The sequence below is a fragment of the Heterodontus francisci genome, chromosome 8 (assembly GCF_036365525.1).
Source record: "Heterodontus francisci isolate sHetFra1 chromosome 8, sHetFra1.hap1, whole genome shotgun sequence".
Taxonomy (NCBI): Eukaryota; Metazoa; Chordata; class Chondrichthyes; order Heterodontiformes; family Heterodontidae; genus Heterodontus; species Heterodontus francisci.
In genome coordinates this window covers 6095819-6121077 of record NC_090378.1, presented here as the reverse complement: position 1 = coordinate 6121077, position 25259 = coordinate 6095819, and the positions used below count along the sequence as shown (strand labels likewise).

General features: G+C 42.7%; 1 protein-coding gene across 3 annotated transcripts in view; it reads right to left on the bottom strand.

Moving 5' to 3' along the window:
• The window catches only part of rabggtb (Rab geranylgeranyltransferase subunit beta), a 51876-nt gene that overhangs the window by 8785 nt on the left and 17832 nt on the right, over positions 1-25259 (bottom strand). For all 3 annotated transcript variants that reach the window (XR_010975464.1, XM_068036585.1, XM_068036584.1), the window contains exons 3-8: positions 21257-21454; positions 17664-17769; positions 10475-10527; positions 9136-9246; positions 7079-7204; positions 2864-3013 (exon numbers count right to left, since the gene is read on the bottom strand). Coding sequence is in view for 2 of the 3 variants with exons in the window: in XM_068036585.1 (XP_067892686.1) it covers positions 2864-3013; positions 7079-7204; positions 9136-9246; positions 10475-10527; positions 17664-17769; positions 21257-21454 (744 nt within the window). In the remaining variant the exon portion in view is untranslated. The remainder of the gene's footprint in view (positions 1-2863; positions 3014-7078; positions 7205-9135; positions 9247-10474; positions 10528-17663; positions 17770-21256; positions 21455-25259) is intronic.

Here is a 25259-nt window from a genome sequence, read left to right as displayed (position 1 = left end):
AGTCACGCTTGGTGATGGACATTGAAGTCCCCCACCCAGAGTACATTATGTGCCCTTGCTATGCTCAGTGCTTCCTCCAAGTGGTATTCAACATGGAGAAGCACTGATTCATCAGCCGAGGGGTGGGGCGGTAGGTGATAATCAGCAGGACGTTTCCGTACCCATGTTTGACTTGATGCCATGAGACTTCATGGGGTCCGGAGTCGATGTTGAGGATACCCATGGCAACCCCCTCTCGACTGTGCCACCACCTCTGGTGGGTCTGTCCTGCTGGTGGGACAGGACATACCCCGGACGGTGGTGTCAGAGACATTGTAAGGTATGATTCCGTGAGTATAACTGTCAGGCTATTGCTTGACGAGTCTGTGGGACAGCTCTCCTAATTCTGGTACAAGCCCCCAGATGTTAGTAAGGATGACTTTGCAGGGTCAACACGGCTGCATTTGCCACTGTTGCTTCCAGTGCCTAGGTCGATGCCGGATGGTCCGTCCACTTTCATTCCCTTTCTTAGGATTTTGTAGCAGTTTTGATACAACCGAGTGGCTTGCTCGGCCATTTCAGAGGACGTTTAAGAGTCAGCCACATTGCTGTGGGTCTGGAGTCACATGTAGGCCAGACCAGGTAAGGACAGCAGATTTCCTTCCCTAAACGACATTAGTGAACCAGATGGGCTTCTACAACAATCGACAATGGTTTCGTGATCACGATTAGACTAGCTTTCTAATTACAGATTTATTAATTGAATTCAAATTTCACCATCTGCCATACTGAAGACTTGTGCTCCAGAACTAGCTGTGCCCCTAGCCAAGCTGTCCAAGTACAGCTACAACACTGGCATCTGCCCAGCAATGTGCAAAATTGCCCAGGTATGTCCCGCACACCAAAGGCAGGACAAATCCAACCCGGCCAATTACTGCCCCATCAGTCTACTCTCGATCATCAGCAAAGTGAAGCAAGGGGATGCTATTAAGCGGCACTTGCTCAACAATAACCTCAAACAAGAGAGAATCTAACCATCTCCTCTTGATGTTCAATGGCATTACCATCACTGAATACCCCACTATCAACATCCCGGGATCACCATTGACCAAAAACAGAACTGAACCAGGCACATAAATACTGTGGCTACAAGAGCAGGTCAGAGGCTGGGAATTCTGCATCAAGTAACTCGCCTCCTGGCTCCCTAATGCCTGTCCACCATCTACAAGGCACAAGTCAGGAGTGTGATGGAATAATCTCCATTTGCCTGGATGGGTGCAGATCCAACAACACTCAAGAAGCTCGACACCAACCAGGACAAAGCAGCCTGCTCGATTGGCACCTCATCCACAAACATTCACTCCTTCCACTACCGACACATAGTGACAGCAGTGTGTACCATCTACAAGATGCACTGCAGCAATGCACCAAGGCTCCTTAGACAGTACCTTCCAAACCCACGACCTAGACCACCTACAAGGAGAAGGGCAGCAGATGCATGGGAGAACCACCACCTGCAAGATCCCCTCCAAGCCACACACCATCCTGACTTGGAACTATATCACTGTTCCTTCATGGTCGCTGGTTCAAAAAGCTGGAACTCCCTTCCTGGAACTTAGGAAGATAGGAACAGGAGTAGGCCATTCAGCCCCTTGAGCCCATCCCGCCATTCAATGAGATCATGGCTGATCTGCAGCCTAACTCCATATACCTGCCTTTGGCCCATAACCCTTAATATCTTTGCTTAACAAAAATCTATATCTCAGATTTAAAATTAACAACTGTTCTAGCTTCAACTGCTGTTTGTGGGAGAGAGTTCCAAACCTCTACCACCCTTTGCATGAAGAAGTGCTTCCTAACATCTCTCCTGAACGGTCTGGTCCTAATTTTTAGACTATGCCCCCTAGTTTTAGAATCTCCAACCAGTGGAAATAGTTTATCTTTATCTAGCCTGTCTTTTCCTGTTAATATCTTGAAGACTTCGATCAGATCGCCCCTTAACCTTCTAAATTCTAGCGAAAACAGGCCTAATTTGTGTAATCACTCCCCTGTAGTCCAGGTATCATTCTTGTAAACCTACGTTGCACTCCCTCCAAGGCCAATATATCCTTCCTCAGGTGAAGTGCCCAGAACTGCTCACAGTACTCCAAGTGGGGTCTAACCAGGGTTTTGTACAGCTGCAGCATAACTTCTGTGTCTTTATACTCCAATCCTCTAGATTGGCACAGTGGCACAAGGGCGGCGCAGTGGTTAGCACCGCAGCCTCACCGAGTCCAGCGACCCGGGTTCAATTCTGGGTACTGCCTGTGTGGAGTTTGCAAGTTCAGCCTGTGTTTGCGTGGGTTTTCTCCGGATGCTCCGGTTTCCTCCCACAGCCAAAAGACTTGCAGGTTGGTAGGTAAATTGGCCATTATAAATTGCCCCTAGTATAGGTAGGTGGTAGGGAAATATAGGGACAGGTAATATAGGGACAGGTGGGGATGTGATAGGAATATGGGATTAGTGTAGGATTAGTATAAATGGGTGGTTGATGGTCGGCACAGACTCGGTGGGCCGAAGGGCCTGTTTCAGTGCTGTATCTCTAAATAAAATAAATAAAAATATAAAGGCTAGCATTCCATTAGCCTTTTTGATTATTTTCTGCACTTGCTCGTGGCATTTTCGCTCCTCCATCATTGGGGATGGGGATATTTGTGGAGCCTCCTCCTCCTGTTTAATTGTTCACCAACATTCACAACTGGATGTGGCAGGACTGCAGAGCTTTGATGCAGCAGCACTTCCAATACATAAGCTTCTAATTCCAATACATGGACCATGGTACACAACTAAATGAGCCTTCTCCCCACCCCACCACCCCAAAAAATCCTAGATGCTGGGCACTTACTACGTCTCCAGGTCGGTCTGCAAACCCACCGGTCTCATCATCCTGACAGGCCAGGATAAAACAGCTCAATTTATCCTTGTCGATCCAGTGCAATCGCCCAATGATCTTCAAAGAGGCCAGCACCCACCATGAGTAACAAACATCTGGCAACTGTGGGGAGTCAGGAAGACACTGACATCAAGGAACGCAATGACAAAGCAGTTCCCTCATTCAGCTTACAAAACACACTCGTCACTTAAGCATTTTTAATAATCAAAATTCAGGTTAAAGATTACCACAGATTCCTATGGACTAGAAACAGGACAGAGGAGTTGAATTGAATGTCCTGCTTCTGTGCTGTATATTCTATGTGATTCTCTGTTGCCTGCTAATCTCAGTTCTTTTCATTTAGTTCTGTTTTTTTGAAGGTGTAGTTTACTTAGATTTTCAAAGGCATTCAATAAGGTGCCACACGAAAGGTTGTTGCTCAAGATAAGAGCTCATGGGGTTGAGGGTAATATATTACCATGGATTAGAGTGTCAAATAAATGGGTCATCTTCAGGCTGGCAGGCTGTTACTAGTGGAGTGCTATAGATTCAGTGCTTGGGCCTCAGCTATTTACAATCTATATTAATGATTTAGATGAGGGGTGGAATGCAATATGTCCAAGTTTGCTGACGATAGAAAGCTAGGTGGGAAAATAAGCTGTGAGGAAGACAAAAGAGACTACAAAAGGATATAGATTAGTTAAGTGAGTGGGCAAGAAGGTGGCAGATGGAGTATAATGTGGAGAAATGTGAAGTTATTCACTTTGGTAGGAAGGATAGAAGAACTGAATATTTTTTAAATGATAAGAAACTATTAAATGTTGGTGTTCAGAGGGATTTGGGTGTCCTTACACAAGAAACAAAGTTAAAGTACAGGTGTAACAGAGAAATAGGAAGGCAAATGTTATGTTGGCCTTTATTGTAAGGGGAAGAAGGGTCTGACCTGACGAAAGGTCACTGACCTGAAACATTAACTCTGCTTCTCTCTTCACAGATGCTGCCAGACCTGCTGAGTATTTCCAGCATTTCTTGTTTTTATTTATTGTAAGGGGATTGGGTACAAGAATAAGAAAGTCTTCCTGCAGCTGTACAGGGTTTTGGTGAGACACACATCTGGAGTAGTACTGTGTACAGTTTTGGTCTCCGTATCAAAGGATCGACATACTTGCCTTAGAGGGGGTGCACAGGTTCACTGGACTGATTCCTGGGCTGAGAGGATTGTTCTATGATGAGAGGCCAAATAAATTGGGCCTATACACTCTGGAGTTTAGAAGAATGAGAGGTGTTCATTGAAACATACAAGACTCTTCGAGGGTTTGACATGATAGATGCTGAGAGATTGTTTCCCCTAGCTGAACAGTCTAGAATGAAGGAGTATATTGCCCACCCCTATTAGACCCAAGATGGTGATGATGGACCTGCATTCCTTTGTTACAAATGAGTAGCTTACTAATTGGTGTGTGACTGGAGTCGCACGTAGCCCAAACTGGGCAAAGATGTCAGATTTCCTTAAAAAAAAAGGATATGTCGAAAGTGCTGCCTTTTGGATGGGACGTTAAACCGAGACCCCGTCTTCTCCCTCTTGGCACCATTTAGAAGAGTGTGGGAGTTCTCCCTGGTGCCAACATTTATCCCTCAACTAACATCACCAAAACAGATGATCTGAACACAAGAAATAGGAGAAGTAGACCATGTTGCCCACTGAACCTGCTCTGCCATTCAATACAATCACGGCTGATCTTGGGCTTCTTCCTGCCCACTCCCCATTTCCCTTGATTCCCTGCGAGACCAAATATCTATCTATCCCAGCCTTAAATGTATTCAATGATGGAGCATCCACAACCCTCTGGGGTACAGAATTCCAAAGATTCACAACCCTTTTGAGTGATTTCTCCTCATCTCAGTCCTGAATGACTGACCCCTTATCCTGAGACTGTGTCCCTGTGTCTGAGATTCCTTGACCAGTGGGAACAATCTCTCAGCTCCAACCCGATCAAGCCCTTTCAGAATTTTGTATGTCTCAATTAGATCACCTCTCATTCTTCTAAACTCCAGAGAATACAGACCGCAACATCGAGGGCCGAAGGGCCTGTACTGCGCTGTAATGTTCTAATTCTAATTTACTCAGCCTATCATAGGACAAACCCCTCATCCCAGAGACCAATTTAGTAAATCTTCATTGCACTGCCTCCAGTGCAAGTATATCCTTTCTTAAATGTGGAGACCAAAACTGCACACAGTATTCCAGGTGCAGTCTCACCAAAGCCCTGCACAATTTTAGTAAGACTTCTTTATTCCTGTACTCCAATCCCCTTGCAATAAAGGCCAACATGCCATTTGCCTTCCTAACAGCCTGCTGCACCTGCATGTTAACTTTGTGCATACCTTGTACGAGTACCCCCAAGTCTCTCTGAACATCAATACTTACCAGTTTCACACTTTTTAAAAAATATTCTGCTTTCCTATTATAACCAAAGTGAACAACTTCACACTTCCCTACATTATACTCCATTTGCCATCTTGTTGCCAACTTACTTAACCTGTCTATATCCTCCCCACAGCTTACCTTTCCACCGAGCTTTGTATCATCAGCAAACTTAGATACATTACTCTCTGCCTCTTCATCCAAGTCATTAATATAGAGTGTAAATAGCTGAGGTCCTAGCACTGATCCTTGCGGCACTCCACTATTCACTGCCTGCCAGCTTGAAAATGCCCCATTTATGTTCACTCTCTGTTTCATGTCTGTTAACCAAACTTCTATCCACGCTAATATATTACCCCCAACACCATGAGCCCTTACCTTGCCTATTAATCTTTTATGTGGCACATTATTGAATACCTTTTGAAAATCCAGGTATACTACATCCACTGGTTCCCCTTTATCTATCCTACTAGTTACATATTCAAAAAACTCTAATAAATTTGTCAAACAGGATCTCCCTTCAGTAAAACCATGCTGACTTGTTCTAATCAAACTATGCTTTTCCAAGTGCAATGTTAAGACTTCCTTCATAATAGTTTCCAGCATCTTCCCAATGACTGATGTTAGGCTAACTGGCCTATAGTTCCATTTAATCTCTACCTCCTTCCTTGAAAAGCAGCGTAACATTTATAGCCCGAGGATGTAGGCCATCTGGTCCTGGGGACTTGTCAGATTTTAGTCGCTCAAGTTTCTCCAATACTTTTTCTCGACTGATATCAATATTCTTAATTTTCTCACTCTTTTTAGACCCTAGGTTACTGCCTATTTCTGGTATGGAACTTGTATCTTCTACTGTGAAGACAGACACAAAATATTTGTTCAATGCCTCTACCATTTCCTCATTCCCCATGATTATTTCCCCTACTTTGCCTCTAAGGGACCAATGTCTACTTTAGCTACTCTCTTTTCATGTACTTATAAAAGCTCTTACGGGTCTTTTTTTATATTGCTGGCTTGTTTACTTTCATTTTATTTTTTCCCCTTTTTCTCAACGTTTTGGTGGCCCTTTGCTGGTTTCTGAGACACTCCCAATCCTCAGACTTGCTACTATTTTTTGCAACATTATAAGGCTCTTCTTTTAGTCTAATACTCTCCTTAACCTCTTGAGTGAGCCACGGATGGGTCTTTCTGGACGAGTTTTTGTTTTTTTGAACAGAATGTACTTTAGTTGAACCCTTTGAATTGCTTCTTTAAATGTTTCCCACTGCTCATTTACTGCCATATCTTCCAGTCTATTTACCCAATTAACCTTAGCTAATACTCCCCTCAGACCTTCGTAATTGGCTTTGTCTAAGTTTAAGATTCTTGTTTGTGATTGAAATGTGTCACTTTCAAAATTAACATGAAATTCAATGGTATTATGATCATTATTTCCCAGTGGTCATACATTATCTTATTGCTTATTGTGGGATTTTGCTGTGTGAAAATCGGCTGCAGCATTTCCCACATTACAACAGTGACTACACTGCGGAAGTATTTCATTGGCTGTAAAGCACTTTGTGAAATCCTAAAGTTGTGAAAGGTGCTACAGAAATGCAAGTCCTTTCTTTTATTGAATAAATGGATAGAATGAAGTGTTTTGCATACGATAACCAATAGGGAATTTTTTTTCTGTCGTAAGGTTTTGCTAGAAAAAAAAAATCAGTTATGAGTAACTTTGAATCATGTTTAAAATAAAAATGTTTCTCTTTTTTTCTAAATACCTTTTCAGGTCGTCCATTGAGGCCCCCAGATGGTAACTGCCGCTCACACAGCCACCAGCCCAGTAAGTCAGCATTAACTTGGTGCAAATGGCCCGTTATAGCCAGAAATCCTGTGCAGCAATAGATCTAGAAAAGAGGAGAAAACAGCCCATTTGCTAAAACTCATGCCTCGGAGGAAACGCTTCAGCAATTTGCCATAGAAAGAATGCAACCTGCAATATTTTTACAGCACAACCAATACCTGCTTAACTATTTCCCTTTTAACATCTAGGATTATATGGCACTTTGTTCAGAAATACACATTTTATGCGCACACACACATTTACTTAAATGGCAAACGTCCATGATTTGTCCAAATCATTCAATCTGTGTCCCCTAGTCCTTGTACCATTAGCTATTGGGAACAGTTTTTCCTTGTCTAACTTATCTAAACCTGTCATAATCTTGTACACCTCTGTCAAATCTCCTCTCAATCTCCTTTGTTCCAGGGAGAATAACCCCAGCTTTCCCAACCTAACCTTATAACTAAAATCCCCCATGTCTGGAAACATTCTGGTAAATCTCCTCTGCACCCTCTCAAGGACCCTCATATCCTTCCTAAAGTAGGAAGACAAAAACTGGACACAATACTCCAGTTGGACCAAACCAGAGATTTATAAAGGTTCAGCATAACCTCCCTGCTTTTGTACTCAATGCCTCTATTTAGGAAGCTCAAGATCCCATATGCTTTACTAATCACTCCCTCAATATGTCCAGCCACCTTCAAAGATCGATGCACATCCACCCCCAGGTCCCTCTGTTCCTGCACACTCGTTAGAACTGTGCAATTAAGTATACATTCCTTCTGCCAAAATGCATCAACTCATACTTGTCAGTATTAAATTCCATCTGCCACCTGTTGGAGGTGGTGCACATCATCCTCAATGTTTGCCACACCTCCAAGTGTGGTACCATTGACAAATTTTAAGATTCTACTCTGTAATCCAAGATCCAAGTCATTCATATCTAGTTAAAAAGGCAGTGGTCCTTGCACTGACCCTTGGGGAACACCACTGTCTACCATCCTCCAGTCTGAAAAACAACCATTTAGTACAACTTGACCCTTTATCAGAACTGGGAAAAGTTAGAAACGTAATCGATTTTAAGTAGGTGAAATGGGGGAGGGTGGAAAAAGAACAAAAGGGAAGATCTGAAACAAAAACAGAAAGTGCTGGAAATACTCAGCAGGTCAGGCAGCATCTATGGAGAAAGAAACAGAGTTAATGTTTCAGGTCCATGTGACCTGTTCATTATTCTGCCATTCACACCTCTGGTGAACACATCTTTTGTCTCTTGTCCCATTATTACTCTCTTTGGCTCTGCCCCACCAACTCTTTTGTCATTTAACATCTCCCATCTATCACCATATCACAGACCTTCTCTTTTGTTCTTTTTCTGATGAAGGGTCATTGTCCTGAAATGTTAACTCTGTTTTTCCACAAATGCAGCCTGACCTATTTCCAGTATTTTGATTTTTATTAATGTTGAAAAACCTGATTGTCCAAGTGCTGATATTTCTGCTAAGGTTGATGTTTAGTTTAGAGATACAGCACTGAAACAGGCCATTCAGCCCACCGAGTCTGTGCCGCCCATCAACCACCCATTTATACTAACCCTATACTAATTCCATATACCACATCCCCACCTGTCCCTATATTTCCCTACCACCTACCTATACTAGGGGCAATTTATAATGGCCAATTTACCTATCAACCTGCAAGTCTTTGGCATGTGGGAGGAAACCGGAGCACCCGGAGGAAACCCACGCAGACACAGGGAGAACTTGCAAACTCCACACAGGCAGTACCCAGAATTGAACCCGGGTCACTGGAGCTGTGAGGCTGCGGTGCTAACCACTGCGCCACTGTGCCGCCCATAGGCTAAGGCTAAGGTTCTTTTCTTTACTGTATAATCCAGCATTTTTCTTTTTATATCAGATTTCAAATGCTTAATAGTTTGAAACCCATTAATACTTCACAGCTAAATTTCAATTATACTGCAAACAAATGCTGACTTGCCTGTCCAGCGTGAGATTCAGAACCTGGCCTGCATCCAAATCCTCCGTCAAAGTTCATACAGGATAAAACAAATTCTGCTGCTGAATCTAGATTGATGGCATCAAGTCTTCCCTGCAAAACAACCCAACACAAGCATTATGAACCAGCTACACAATAGGATCAGTTAATGAAGGGTATTAAAAAGCACAAACAAGCAGCTGCACCAGCCCAAATAACACTGTACACTTCCTTTTCTCTCACCAACTCTGTACAAAGTTTCCCCTCCTCCCCAGCTCTTCTGAAGACACTTAATTTATGCTGAGATACAACCTCATGACCATCAGCACCACCCCTAATGGTCAGCCTCCACATGGGAGCTTAAACAGTGCTAGTGTGGCTCAGTCAGTAACACTCTCATCTCTGAGGCAGAGGGTCATCCCACTCTACAGACATAAGCACGTAATGAAAACTAACGCTCCCACTGCCCCGTTGAGGGGCATTGCTGCACATTCCGAGGTGCTGTCCTTCAGATAAGGCCCCATTTGCCCTCTCAGGTGGACAATACTTTCCCATTGTTCTGGTCAACACTGTCCATCAACATCACTGAAATAAATAATCACATTGCTGCTGGTTGAACATGACTGTGCATGCAAATTGGCTGCCACATTTCCTACTTTTAACAGTGAATACAATTCAAAAGCGGCTGTGAAGCACTTTGGGACCTCCTGAGACAAGAAAGGTGTTATAAGACTGAAAATCTTTAATTTCCTTTGTTAAACAGTGAAAATTGACTATTGTGGGAATTAACACCAGATCCAATCTTGTTTCGCTCGACATTTGTGCACCTGCACTAACCAGCAAACCTCAATGAATAGCAAGTAGAAACACAGCTGACTTTATGTTAGGCAAGGGAAGCAAGGGATTATGCATCAAGGGTGGGTAAACTGAGTGAAGGTGCACATCAGCCATGATCTAAGTGAATGACAGAACAGGCTCAAGGCACTGAATAAACCTACTCTTGTTCATAAGTAGCCCCGAGGTACTCGGGCAGACTGTCGCACCCCTACCACCGCTCAAGTAGAGACGACCTATATCAACGCACACCAGGAATCTAGCCCAGGACCTTCCAGATGGCACAGCAAGTACGACACCATACAGTGCACGTACACACCCAATCACCAGGAGCCACATCAGCATTCTTATCTGGATGGCGCATTGTGTTTCCACTGGTCGCCCTTTTAAACAGAGGTGAAACAACATGCATTTGGTGGCTATTCGCAATCTTTATAATCACAGACCAGTTAATTATACAATTACACCGTCACACAATAAATCAGGTACTGCAAGTTAACATTCTTACCAAAAGTGCTAGCGTTGCTACAGCACAGAAGGAGAACCTGGTGTCTATTTCACCTAGAACAGAAGAGATTTTTCAGTCGTACAAAGCAATGCATTCATACTGCACACTCCTTTGAAGACAGTAGTAGAAAAATAAAGGCTCACAACTGAAGAGTTCTCCCCAACTCTCCAAATTTCAACAACCTCCCGATTTGCCCTTACAGGAGACATATGATAAGGATTCGCACTGTGAAATCTGAAGAGATCAGTGCTGAAAGGGTCAACAGGCTGTTTCAAATCCTTTGTACACAGCGAGAAGGATTAAATTTGTATTTCAGCAGTGCGTATTGTTGAAGATTAGCAACACTGTTCACTGGATGCCACCTCTTTAGGTTATCCAAGTTCATAAAATCAATACTGATAAAAGGAGGCCATTTTTCCCATCTAAATATGCAGACTGACCAGAGCACTGCACAGTTAAATTAAAATGTACAGCTCATACAAACACCTCAGCTTTAGAATCTAACTTGAATAAAATAAGATCACGTGCGAGTCCCCAACTGCAGACGTCTTTTTAGGACAACAGTCACTGGTGTCTGACTTGATTGTAATTCTATATGCACAGAGAATTTACAGCACAAAAGCAGGCCATTTGGCCCAACTGGGGTATGCCATTAGTATGCTCCACACAAATCACCTCTCACCGTCATCTCACCCATCAGCATATCCTTCTATTCCTTTCTCCCTCAAGCTTTTATCTAACTTCACCTTAAACATACTATTGACCTCAATCATTCAATGTGATAGTGATTTCCACATTCTCATCACTCTCTAGGTAAAGAAGTTTCTCCTAAATTCTCTATTGGATTTATTAGTGCCTATTGAATATTTATGGCCCCTAGTTCTGGTCATCCTAACAAGTGGAAACATCTTGTCTACGTCACCCATTTCAAACCCTTTCATAATTTTAACCACCCAAACACTGACACTGTTTTAGATCTATGCTCATTTAGTTTGGATTCTGGGAGACTGAGATGAAGGGCTGATCTTATGAGGATAGACAGAGCAGGTTGGGCCTATATGCATAGGAGTTTAGAAGATGAGAGGTGATCTTATTGAAATATATAAGATGCTGAGGGGGCTTGACAGGGTAGATGCTGCGAGGATGTTTCCCTTCATGGGGGAATCTAGAACTAGGGAGCACAGTTTCAAATTAAGGAGCCTCCCATTTAATACTGAGATGAGAACAATGTTTTTTCTCTCGGGAAGTCTTTAGTCTGGAATTCTCTTCCCCAGAGAGCAATGGAGGCTGGATCATTAAATATATTCAAAGTCGAGTTAGGTTTTTGATCTACAAGGGGGTCAAAGGTAATGGGGGGCATGCAGGAAAGTGAAGCTAAGGCCACATCAAATCAGCCGTGATCTTATCGAATGGCAGAACAGGCTCGAGGGGCTGGATGGCCGACTCTTGCTCCTAATTTGTGTGTTGTGAGTTGGGCTCCAGTTGTACTACGAAATCTGACTCACGTACCCCGTTACCAGCAATTTTGATCTAGATGCAGTTTCTATCAATGGGATATTAGGGCTGTATCTGAACACGCAACAACATTAATTCTGTAGTGCATTGGATCTTACCACTGGCAGAATTCAAACTAAATCTAGCAGTGGCGACAAGTGAATGCATTATTAAATAGCCCATTAGAAATATGCAAATTGCTAGGCTTAAAAAGATCAAGGCACATCGAATTCACCTTCTACCCCAGTCACATGATATAGTAATGGCATCATTAACCAATCACAGTGATCAATTTCTATCAAAGACTCTATAACTGACCCAGACATGAGGTGGGGTAAACCCCCAGTGGGGGAGAACTTTGGGAACAATAGGGTCATCTGTTCCTCCCAAGCTCACTCCACTCACCACACTTCATGTCTCCAATTACTCAGATACTGGAGAACAAAATGTTATTTTCTGGGGGAAATCTCTCTAATTTACATTTGAATGAATCAATAGTAACAGCTTCCACCATCTCCCTAGAGAACCTGCTCCACAGATTGACCACTCGCTCCCTGAAATATTATTTCCCCAGATGAGTTTTGAATTCCCCCTTCAAGCTCAGGCCGTGTTCTCTTGTTCTACTGTTCTGGACAAGGTGAGACAGCTGATCATGGCCCACATTGCCCAGTTCCATAAAAATCATACAGAAAGCAATCATAATTAACAATTACAAATTGCTATGATTAACAGAAACTCATGTTCAACAACCACTGCACTGGATGAATAAAACGATCACTGACCCAACTACATACAAGCAGCATGGACAAAAACACCGTATTTATATTAGCAGTCTTCAGTTTCATGTGCATTGCTTCTTTCTAATCAGCTGCAAGTAAACAGTTTTTTCTAATATACTCAAACTTCTAGCAATAAAAACACAAAAATTTGCAGTGGGAGCACACTGATACACCAGCTGGCCTCATATGTCTAAATATTTAAAGTGTCGGTGACTGGGACATAAGAACATTGGATTAGGCTACACAGCCTGTTGAGCCTGCTCTGCCATTCGACGATGATCTACCTCAACTCCACCTTCCCACACTATTCCCATAGCCCCGACTCCCCCAATACCCAAATATCGACTGTACCAAATGTACCAAACTTCTGAGCGTCCACAGCTCTCTGGGGTAGAGAATTCCAAAGATTCACAACCGAGTTGAGAAATTACTCCTCACCTCAGTCCTAAATGGCCTACCCCTTATTCTGAGACTATGACCCAAGCTCAAGATTCTCCAACCGGGGAAAAATATGCTCAGCATCTACCCTGCCAAACCCTGTAAGAATTTTATAGTTTCATTGAGATCACCTCTCATCTTTCTAAATTCCAAAGAGGCCCATCCTACTTAGTGTCTCCTCATAGGATAGTCTCTTCATCCCAGGAATCAATCTACTGAATCTTCCAAGCACCCTTTCTAAGGCAAATACATTCTTTCCTTATGTAAGACGACCAAAACTATACATTTGAACATACGAATTCGGAACAGTAGGCATTCAATTCAGCCCCTCGAGCCTGCTCCGCCATTTGATAAGATCATGGCTGATCTGATTGTGGCCTCAATTCTACTTTCCTGTCTTCCTGCTATAGCCTTTGACTCCCTTGTCAATCAAGAATCTATGTAACTCAGCCTTAAAAATATTTAATGACCCCGCCTCCACTGCAGAGAATTCCACAGACTAACAACCCTCAGAGAAAATATTTCTCATCTCCATCTTAAATGGGAGACCCCTTATTTTTAAACCGTGTCCCCTGGTTCTAGTCTCTCTCACAAGGGGAAACATCCTCTCTAGCATTCACCCTGTGAAGTACCCTCAAGGTCTTATATGTTTCAATAAGATCTCCTTTCATTCTTCTAAATCCCAAAGGATACAGGCCCAACCCTTCTAAGCTTTCCTCATAAAATAACCCCTTCATCCCAGGAATCAGTGAACTTTTTCTGAACTGCTTCTAAAGCAATGATATCCCTTCTGAAGTAAGGAGACCAAAACTGGAGAGTTTTGTAGAGTGTCCAGATGTGGTCTCACCAATGCCCTGTACAACTGTAGCAAAGCTCCTTAATTTTATATTCCATTCCCCTTTCAATAAAGGGACCAGATGCTTTTACATACAGTACATTTACTCTTTGCTTTAACAATGGTCTGGTTCTGGGGAATGAGGTGGGCAAGTGAATCAAGTATCAGTCAGGGAACATTTAGGCAACGGTGATCATAGTATCATAAGGTTTAGGTTAGCCATGGAAAAGGACATGGAGCAATATAGAATAAAAACACTAAACTGGAGGAGGGCCAATTTCAGTGGGCTGAGATCTGGCCCAGGTAAATTGCAATCAAAGACAGCCAGGCAAAACTACAATGGAATAATGGGCTGTCTTTAAAGAGGAGATAATTTGGGTACAGTCGAACTACATTCCCATGAAGGGGAAAGGTAGGACAAACAAAGCCAGAGCTTCCTGGATGATGTGAGTGAGAGAGAGAAAGAGAAAGAGAAAGAGAAAAAGAGAAAGAGAAAGAGGGAAAGAGAGAGAGAAAGAGAAAGAGAAAGAGAGAGAGAGAGCACGAGAGCGAGAAAGATGAACAGAAAAAGTGGGTGTATGACATTTATCAGATGGATAATACAAGTGAGAACCAGGCTGAATATAGAAAGTTCAAAGTGGAAGTGAAAGAGAAAATAAGGGAAGCGAGAGCGTATAGGAACAGACTGGCAAGGCAATCCAAAAGTCTTCCAAAAGCAAAAAAATAGTAAAAGGGTAGTAAGAGGAGGGGTGGGGCTGATTAGGGATCAAAAAGGGGATTTATGCATCAAGGCAGAGGGTATGGCTGAGGTACTAAATGAGTACTTTGCATGACTTTACCAAGGAAGATGATGCTGCCAAAGTCAAAGTGAACAAGGAGGTAGTTGAGATACTGAAATAAAAACAAAGTGCTGGAAATACTCAGCAGGTCTGGCAGCATCTGCAGAGAGAGAAGCAGAGTTAACGTTTTAGGTCTGGCACCCTTCATCAGAACTACATATTATAGTTAAGATACTGGATGGGCTAAAAATTGATAGAGGAAGTATTGGAAAAGCTGATAGTACTTAAAGTTGATAAGGCACCAGGATTGGACGGGTTGCATCCGAGGATACTGAGGGAAGAGAGGAAATTGCGAGGTACTGGCCATAATCTTCCAATCCTCTTTTGATACAGGCGTAGTGCCAGAGGACTGGAGAATTATCAATCCTGGTTCAAGAAAAGGTGTAAGGCTAAATCCAGCAACTGCAGGCCAGTCAGTTTAACCTTGGTGGTCGGAAAGCTTTTGGAGACGATAATCCAGGACAAAATTAACAATTACTTGGACGAGTGCAGATTAGTTAAGGAAAGCCAGCACGAATTTGCTAAAGGCAAATCGTGTTTTGATGAGGTGTTGAATATGGACTTCCGAAAGGCATTTCATAAAGTGCCACATAATAAGATTTGCCAGCAAAGTCAAAGTCCATGGAACAAAACAGACAGTGACAGCATGGATATGAAGTTGGCTGAGTGACAGAAAATAGAGATTAGTGGTGAACGGTTGTTTTTTTTAGACTGGAGGAAGGTATATAGTGGGAGTCCCCAGGTCTCGGTACTAGGAACACTGCTTTTCTTGATCTATATATTAATGACCTCGATTTGAATGCGCAGAACACAATTTCAAAATTTGTAGGAGGACACAGACAGGTTGGTGGAATGGGCAAACATGTGGCAGATGAAATAGAATGCAGAAAAGTGTGAAGTGATACATTTTGATAGGAAGAACGAGGAGAGGCAATATAAAATAAACAGCACAATTCTAAAAGGGGTGCAGATACAAAGGGATCTTGGGGGCTATACGTGCACAAATCATTGAAGGTGGCAAGGCAGGTTGAAAAAGTCTTTAAAAGGAATACAGGATCCTCAGATTGATTAAATAGAGGCATACAAAAGTAAGGAAGTTATGGTGAACCTTTATAAAACACTGGTTTGACCTTAACTGGAGTATTGTGTCCAATTCTGGGTGCTGCACTTTAGGAAAGATGTGAAGGCTTTATTTAGAGAGGGTGCAGAAAAGTTTTGTGAGAATGTTTCCAGAGATGAGGGACTTCAGTTACATGGACAGATTGGAGAAGTTGGGGTTGTTCTTCTTAGAGAAGGTTGAAAGGAGATTTGACAGAGGCATTCAAAAACAATGAGAGGTCTAGACAGAGTAGAGAGAGAGAAATTGTTTCTTTTGGCGGAGGTTCGAGAACCAGAGGACACCGATATAAGGTGATTGACAAAAGAAGCAATGGTGACATGAGGAAGAACTGGTTTTTTTTTTAATGTAGCAAGTGGTTAGGATCTGGAATGTATTGCCTGATTGTGTGGCGGAGGCAGATTCAATCAGGAACTGAATAATTATCTGAAGAGAAAAAAAAAATTGCAGGACTAGAGAGAAAGAGCAGAGAAGTGGAACTAACTGAGTTGTTCTTGCAGAGAGCTGACACGGACAAGACAGGCTGAAGGGCCCCATTCTATGCTGTAACATAGAAAATAGGAGCAGGAGTAGGCCATTCAAAAAAGATCATGGCTGATTGTCTAATTCAGTACCCTGTTCCTGCTTTTTCCCCATATTCCTTAATCCCTTTCGCATTCTATGATTCAATTATAAAAACGTTAGTTCTGGGTTTTGACCTTTGGAACAGACAAAGTGAGTCCGTTCTTAATGAATCCCAGAGGTTGGTTCTTTTAATATTAACAGCTGCTTTTATCTTGTACTCTGGGCTTTGGAAAGTGGTCACAATGTTTACCAGTAGACAATGCAGCCAATCTCCCTGAAAATCCCCCATGCCATGCAGCTCACATCTGCAGACAGACCAACACAATTTAGTCCGTGCCGTGGCTTCAAGACAGGCCAAAATTTTCATTTATTTATTCATTCCCAGGATGGTTAGGTCAGTATTTATTGTCCATCACTAGCTGTCCTGAGAAGGTGTTGGTGATGGGCCTGGAGTCACATATAGGGCCAGGCCAAGTAAAGACAGCAGATTTCCTTCCCTAATGGACATCAGTGAACCAGCCTGGGTTTTACGATAGCTTCACGGGCACTCTTACGGAGACCAGATTTTTATTTCTATCTTATATTAAAACTGAAATTAAATTCTCAAACTGGCATGATGAAATTTGAAAACACACTCTCTGTGCTAATCAAACCAAACATTACTGAATTAGGAAGACCAGCGAGAGATAAAAGAAAACCCACAGTGCTTCCCGACTTCCAGCTTCAAAAAAAACTACATCATCACTGAATCAGTGAGAACCACAGTCTGCGAGATAGTGACTGGCAAACATCTAAGTTAATGAGTGCTTCTGGCAACAGAACTCAGAACATTCTTTCAATTCTCACAGGCCTTATTGATCTAAGCAGTCACATGGGGTCAGTCTGTGTGGAGAAATCAGCAGTTATCACACGATGATACGGCAACATAACGGGATCGCACAGCAAGCTACAGCATTGGGCCAAATTGCTGGTTTCTATGAAGTAAATACCATGTAAGTTGATTTATTCCCACATTAATTCCAGTAACCAGTAACTATGCAGACACACCAAAAACATTCTTAAATGCGGTCTTAGTTAAGAATAATACATTTTACATAAAATGAATGCGACAGGAGAAATTTACCCCACTTGTCACCGGCAAAGGAACCATCTTCTTGTTGGAGGCCTTTAACATATTCAACAACTTTATCGACGTCAATGATATGAAGACTATCATAGAGAGAAAGGATCTAAATGAAAAGAAGCATATCATAACAACAGCGGCATTTATATAGTACCTTTAACGCAACAAAACTTCCAAAGGCACTTCACAGAAGGATAATCAGAAAACAATTGTCACCGAGATACATCACGGGCACAGATAGCCGAAATCTGGGTCAGAGGGGTAGGTTTTAGCAAGTTTATCAATGGAAGAGAGCTTGGGGCTGAGGCAGCTGGAGGTACTTCACAGAAACAGAAAGGAACATACGCTCCACCTTTCTGAGATAAGCAAGTTGTCACAGTTCGTCAGAGGCAAGTTTTCATGAGGCTTTTAAGTTAGAGTAACCAGCAGAGCAGTGGAGAGGTTTCTGTGGTTGTGGGGGGGTGGGGGTGTTAAAAGAGTTCCAAGGCAGGGTTGAGATAGCTAACAGCACTGTGACTAAAGTAGAGCAGAGGGAGATTACACATAGAAGGCCAGAATCAAACAGCATGCAAGGGGAGAGAAGATTTCTGCGGGCTGTAGAGGTAGGATGGGTGGCTGGCAGGAGTGGGGAAGGAGGTTATGGGAAGAATTGAAGTTTAGGCTGTGGACTTTAAATATGACAGATGGACCCAGGAAGAGAGAAACCGTCTAGACAAGCGAGGACTACAGTGATGGGAAGCTAGCAGTCATAGGCTGGGAAGCCCAAAATAAAACAGAGATGACAGCAAAACACTGCACATGCTGGAAATCTGAAATAAAAATGTAAAATGCTGAGATGCTCAGCAGGTCAGGCTGCATCTGTGGTGAAAGAGTTAATGTTTCAAGTTTCACCACAACTGCTCTGACCCTGTTTCAGTCTCAAATGTTGCCAGAGCAGCTGAGCATTTCCAGCATTTTATGTTTCTATTACAGTAGAATTCATTTTTTAAAAATATAGATCAGTGTTTATAGCATTAGCCACATAACTACACCATCTGCATTATTTCTGAAAGTCTTGGCCTTTTGCAACATCATCATGTGAAGTCTGCACCATTTCACTTATGCTGCCTCCCGTGTGTTTCAGAGAAACAAAGAATCTCACATGATTTGCTAGTCCAGTCATTTAAGATTCTCTTTCATGTTTTACTCACCTGCTCGACACAGTAACTCACTTGCTGAAGTGAGTCACTAAACAGAGTGAATCACAAACAGGTTATCCCTGAAGTCTTCCAGCATTTTCAGGATTCCCCCAAACACAACCTGCAGCTATTTTTAAAGACATTTTTAAACTCTTTTGGGGATTGGAGTGGAACTTCAACTCTCTGCCTGTTTTTTCAGCATTCAACCTTTGAACACTACTCCGCCATCTGCCACGCCCAAACTAAGCCAGATTGGCTCGGCAACTTTTAGTCATCCAAGGCACTCACCTGAAATAGGCATTACGGTCTGTAACTATGAAAATCTGGGTGTTGCGTCGGTTGTAGGACCCTGAATGATGGGGTAAATAGAGAGAAACTATTCCCTCTGGTGGGGGGAGTCCGCAGCAAGGAGGCACAATCTTAAAATTAGAGCTAGGCTGTTCAGGAGTGATGTCAGGAATCACTTCCGCACACAAAGAGTAGTGGAAATCTGGAATACTCTTCCCCAAAAAGCTGTTGAGGATGGGGGCTCAATTGTAAATTTCAAAACTGAGATTGATAGATTTTCATTAGGCAAGGGTATTAAGGGATACGGTACCAAGATAGAGTTAGGATATAGATCATCCGTGATCTCACTGAATAGTGGGACAAGTCTGAGGTCTAAATGGCATATACCTGTTCCTATGAATGTGCAATTCAGGTACAAATAGAAGCTCTGCCTGGGTATGGAATGACCTTGCACATGATCCATAAAGGGGCATCTCACAGATATCCAGGAAATAACAGAAATTACAGCACAGAAACAGACCATTCAGTCTAACTGGTCTGTGTCAGTGTTGATGCTCTGCACGAGCCTCCTTCCATTGCTCTTGATCTCACCCTACCTGTAATCATATCCTTCTATTCTTTTCTCCCTCATGGGTTTACCTGGCTTCCCATCAAATGTATCTATACTATTCAACTCAACCCTGTGGTAGTGAGTTCCACATTTTCACCACTCTCTGGGTAAAGAAATTTCTCCTGAACTCCCTATTGGTTTATTACTGACTGTCCTTTATGTATGGCTCCTAGTTATATTAGTTTTTACCAATGTGGAACCACAAGAAGCAAGACCTCTCCTGCTGGGCCTACTTTCAAAATCAGCCCGCTACCCTCATTCAGCCTCCTCTCCCTCCCTCCCCACCGCCGCCCCCCCCAACCAACCTGATGTAGGAGCCATCCTGCCCAAGAGGCAAGGCACCCATATGGCACCCACAGCTCACTGGCAGCATTTAAACTTAGCCTGGTGTACAGAACCATTGATCTGCCCATTTTAGCACAAGTCAAATTTGTCGGCAACAATAGTCAATTTTAAATAAGCGCAAAAAATTACTTTCCCACAGGAAGCCCTTAAAACAATTCAAAGCTAGTCCATACTAAGGGTTTTCCTCATATGAGGTGTGATGGGTCAGTAGTGGGAGGTGTGGGGGAAGGATTGCGGCAACTAGAGAGAGAAAAAGTCAGCACAGGGCAGCAGGAAAGAAAGTAGTGAGAAGATACAGCCAGTGGGTGCAGTGGGGCCATTAGCAAGGACTAGACATTTACAGGCATGAGAGAGTGACAGTGAAGAACAACATCTGCCTTGTAGTCAAAGAAGGGAGGACTAAACAGTAACCAAGTATAATGAATAGACAAAAGTTAAAGCGTGATATAGACAAGCAACGGCAGAACAGCATTGTACAGTAAGTGTGACACTTAAAATTACAGAGATAGGGTAAACAGAGATGATGTTTTCAATTGTAGTCAATAAGATAGTCAGTAATAAATCCAATAGGGAATTCAAAAGAAACTTCTTTATTCAGAGAGGAGCGAACGTAGAACTTGCTACCACAAGGAGTAGTTGAAACAAATAGCAGAGATACATTTAAGGGGAAGCTGGATAAACACAATGGATAAAAGATATGTTGATAGAGTAAGATCAAGAGGGGTGGAAGGAGACTTGTGTTAAGTATAATCTCCAGCATTGATCTCTTGGGCCGAATGGCCTGTTCATTTTTTAAAAATTCTTTAATGGGCCGTGAGTGTCGCCCATCCCTAATTGCTTTTGAGAAGGTGGTGGTAAGCTGCCTTCTTGAACTACTACAGTCCATGTTGTGCAAGTACAGCTGCAGTGCTGTTAGGAAGGTAGCTCTGTAAGTGAATGGCATAACAAAGAACCACATATTTTATATATTATTTTAAAAACTATAAACCCTTTTCAACGAAATTAGATTCCTAATGCGACACAAAGATCACAAGGAAAGCAAGACTTCTGCTACATTGCAGTAATAGTTATCAATTGGGTGACTGGCTGATTGTAATGCACGCCATGTCAATCAATTTAGATCAGTTACAACTCAGCAAAAAGGTTACTTTTCTCTGAGCACACAGACTTACCTGCACAGCGCTCAGGGTATAGAGAAGGTGAGGATCATGACCTATACTGGCTCCGACTCCCCCACAGTCATGCTGACACGACTTAACAAACTGCAGGATTTCCTCTTTGTTCATGCGATGCAGTTGCCTCATCAGGTCCATAACCGTCAGACCCCAATAGATTCCACTCATCCTCAAATACTCGGACATGCAGTACTCCTAATATCGACGCCAGAGAGAACATTAATGGTCAGTCTGCAAGTCCAATGGCTTTATTCAGACAGTAAGTTAACACTCAGAAAACAGATACTTAATGTGCCCTCATCTGAACTGACCATAAAGTCATGAAAGACTTAGACCAGAAAAGGGAGTCTCACTATGAAATGTGTTTAATATAACAAGGTTACTGATTTCCATTGAAGCATGGAATGTGTAAAACATCACAGAAGCCCATGTGCCAAAAACATAATTTTGACTTAATCAGTCATTTAGCCAAACGTCCTGATTATAGGGAGCAGCAGCCATGGTATATTTTTTTAATTAAATCATTCACGAGATGCGGGTATTTCTGACAAGGCTGGCATTTATTACCCATCCCGAATTTCCCCTTGAAAAGGTGGTGATGGGCCTATTTCTTGAACTGCTGCAGTCCATGTGGTGAAAGGGCTCCCGCAGTGCTGTTCAGTAGGGAATTGCAGGATTTCGATCCAGCAATGCTGAATGAATGGTTGATATATGTCCAAATTGGGATGTTGTTGTGACTTACACAGGGAACTCGGAGGCAGTAGAGGTTGCAGGTTAAGTAAGGCCATGCCCATTTCGCTCTGTGTAAATCAAATTGATTCTTGGAATGAAATTCCCAAAACTCTGGTTATGATCCTGGAATCCCACGTAAGAAAAATAGAATATGCCTTATTCATTCAGGGAGGGGCCCTGACCAGCCCAGGGGCCAGTGCTAAGGGAAGGGCTCTGCTGGGCAAGGGGCACAAGAACACGAAATAGGAGCAGAAGTAGACCATATGGCCCATCCAACCTGCTCTGCCATTCAATACGATCATGCTTAATCACAGAATAATACAGTGCAGAAGAAGCCCTTCGGCCCATCGAGTCTGCACCGATGCATTAAAACACCTGACCTGTCTACCTAATCCCATTTGCCAGCACTTGGCCCATAGCCTTGAATGTTATGACGTGCCAAGTGCTCATCCAGGTACTTTGTAAAGGATGTGAGGCAACCTGCATCTACCACCCTCCCAGGAAGGGCATTCCAGACCGTCACCACCCTCTGGGTAAAAAAGTTCTTCCTCAAGTCCCCCTTAAACCTCCCACCCCTCACCTTAAACTTGTGACCCCTCGTAACTGACCCTTCAACTAAGGGGAACGGCTGCTCCCTATCCACCCTGTCCATGCCCCTCATAATCTTGTACACCTCGATCAGGTCACCCCTCAGTCTTCTCTGCTCCAGCGAAAACAACCCAAGCCTATCCAACCTCTCTTCATCTTAGGCTGATCTTAGGCTTCAATTCCACTTTTCTGCCCACTCCCCATAACCCTCGATTCCCTGCGAGACCAAAAATCTATCTACCCCAGCCTCAGATGTATTCAAAGGTGGAGCATCCACAACCCTCTGGACTAGAGAATTCCAAAGACTCAATTTTTTGGGTGTAGTAATTTCCCCTCATCTCAGTCGTGAATGATCGGCACCTTATCCTAAGACAGTGTCCCGCATTCTAGATTCCCTGACCAGCGGAACCAATCTCTCAGCTTCTACTTTATTAAGCCCTTTCAGAATCTTGCATGTGTCAATTAGATCGCCTCTCATTCTTCTAAACTCCAGAGAATATAGGCCCAATTTACTCAGCCTCTCATCATAGGGCAACCCCTTCATCCCAGGCACCAATTTAGTAAATCTTCCCTGCACTGTCTCCAGTGCAAGTATATCCTTTCTTAAATGTGACCAAAACTGTACTCAGCATTCCAGGTGCGGTCTCACCAAAGCCCTGTACAATTTTAGTAAGACTTCTTTATTCCTGTACTCTAATCCCCTTGCAATAAAGGCCAACATGCCATTTGCCTTCCTAATAGCCTACTGCACCTGCATGTTAACTTTGGGCGTTCCTTGTACGAGTAATCCAAAAGTCTCTCCGAGCATCAACACTTAGCAGTTTCACACCTTTTAAAAAATATTCTGCTTTTCTATTTTTACAACCGAAGTGAACAACTTCACACTTCCCTACATTATACTCCATTTGCCATCTTGTTGCCCACTCACTTAACCTGTCTATATCTCTTTGCAGCCTCTCTACATCCTCCCTACATCCTCCCTGCAGCTTTCTTTTCCACCGAGCTTTGTACCACCAGCAAACTTAGATGCATTACTCTCTGTCTCCTCAACCAAGTCATTAATATAGAGTGTAAATAGCTGAGGCCCCAGCACTGATCCTTGCAGCACCCCACCATTCACTGCCTGCCAACTTGAAAATGCCCCATTTATGCCCACTCTCTGCTTGCCGTCTGTTAACCAATCCTCTATCCACACTAATATTACCCCCAACACCATGAGCCCTTAACTTGCCTATTAATCTTTTATGTGGCACATTATCGAACGCCTTTTGAAAATCCAGGTATATTACATCTACTGGCTCCCCCTATCTACCCTAGTAGTTACATCCTCAAAAAACTCTGATAAATTTGTGAAGCAGGATCTCCCTTTAGTAAAACCATGCTGACTTGTTCTAATCATACTGTGCTTTTCCACGTGCAATGTTAAGACATCTTTAATAATAGTTTCCAGCATCTTCCCAATGACTGATATTAGGCTAACTGGCCTGTCGTTCTCTGTTTTCTCTCTACCTCCTTTCTTCAAGAGCAGTGTAACATTTGCCAACATCCAATCTGACGGGACCATTCCTGAATCTAAGGAATTCTGGAAAATCACAGTCAGCGCATCCACTATCCATTGCAGCTATCTCTTTTAGAACGTGAGGATGTAGGACATCTGGTCCTGGGGACTTGTCTGATTTTAGTCCCTCAAGTTTCTCCAATGGTTTTTTCTTGGCTGATATCAATATCCTTAATTTCCTCACTCTTTTTAGCCTCTCGGTTATTGCCTATTTCTGGTATGAAACTTGTGTCTTCTACTGTGAAGACAGACACAAAATATTTGTTCAATGCCTTTGCCATTTCCTCATTCCCCATGATGATTTCTCCTGTTTCTGCCTCTAAGGGATTAACGTCTGCTTTAGCTACTCTCTTTTTATGTACTTATGAAAGCTCTTACAATCTTTTTATATTGCTGGCTAGTTTACTCTCATTCTATTTTTGCCCTCATCAACTTTTGGTGACCCTTTACTGGTTTCTAAAACACTCCAAATCCTCAGACTTGCAACTATTTTTTGCAACATTGTAAGCCTCTTTTTGTCCAATACTCTCCTTAACTTCCTGAGTGAGTCACGGATGGGTCTTTCTTGAAGAGTTTTGTTTTTGAATGGAATGTACTTTTGTTGAACCCTTTGAATTGTTTCTTTAAATGTTTCCCACTGTTCATTTACCGCCTTACCTTCCAGTCTATTTACCCAATTAACCTTAGCCAGTACTCCCCTGATACCTTTGAAATTGGCTTTAAGTTTAAGATTCTTGTTTGTGATTGAAATGTTTCACATTCTAACTAAACATGAAATTTAATGGTATTATGATCACTATTTCACAGTGGATCTTTTACTACGACATTGCTAATTAATCCTGTATCATTACACAATACGAGATCGAAGACAGCTTCAGCCATAGTCGGTTCTCCAACGTATTGTTCCAAGAAACTGTCACAAAAACATTCTACAAATTCATCTTCCAGACCACTGTTGCCAATTTGATTGTCCTAGTCTACATGCAGATTAAAGTCCCCCACAATTCATACCTGGGGCACAGATTTAAGGTGATTGGTAGAAGGATTAGAGGGGACACGAGGAAAAACTTTTTCATCCAGAGGGTGGTGGGTGTCTGGAATTCACTGCCAGGAATGGTGGTG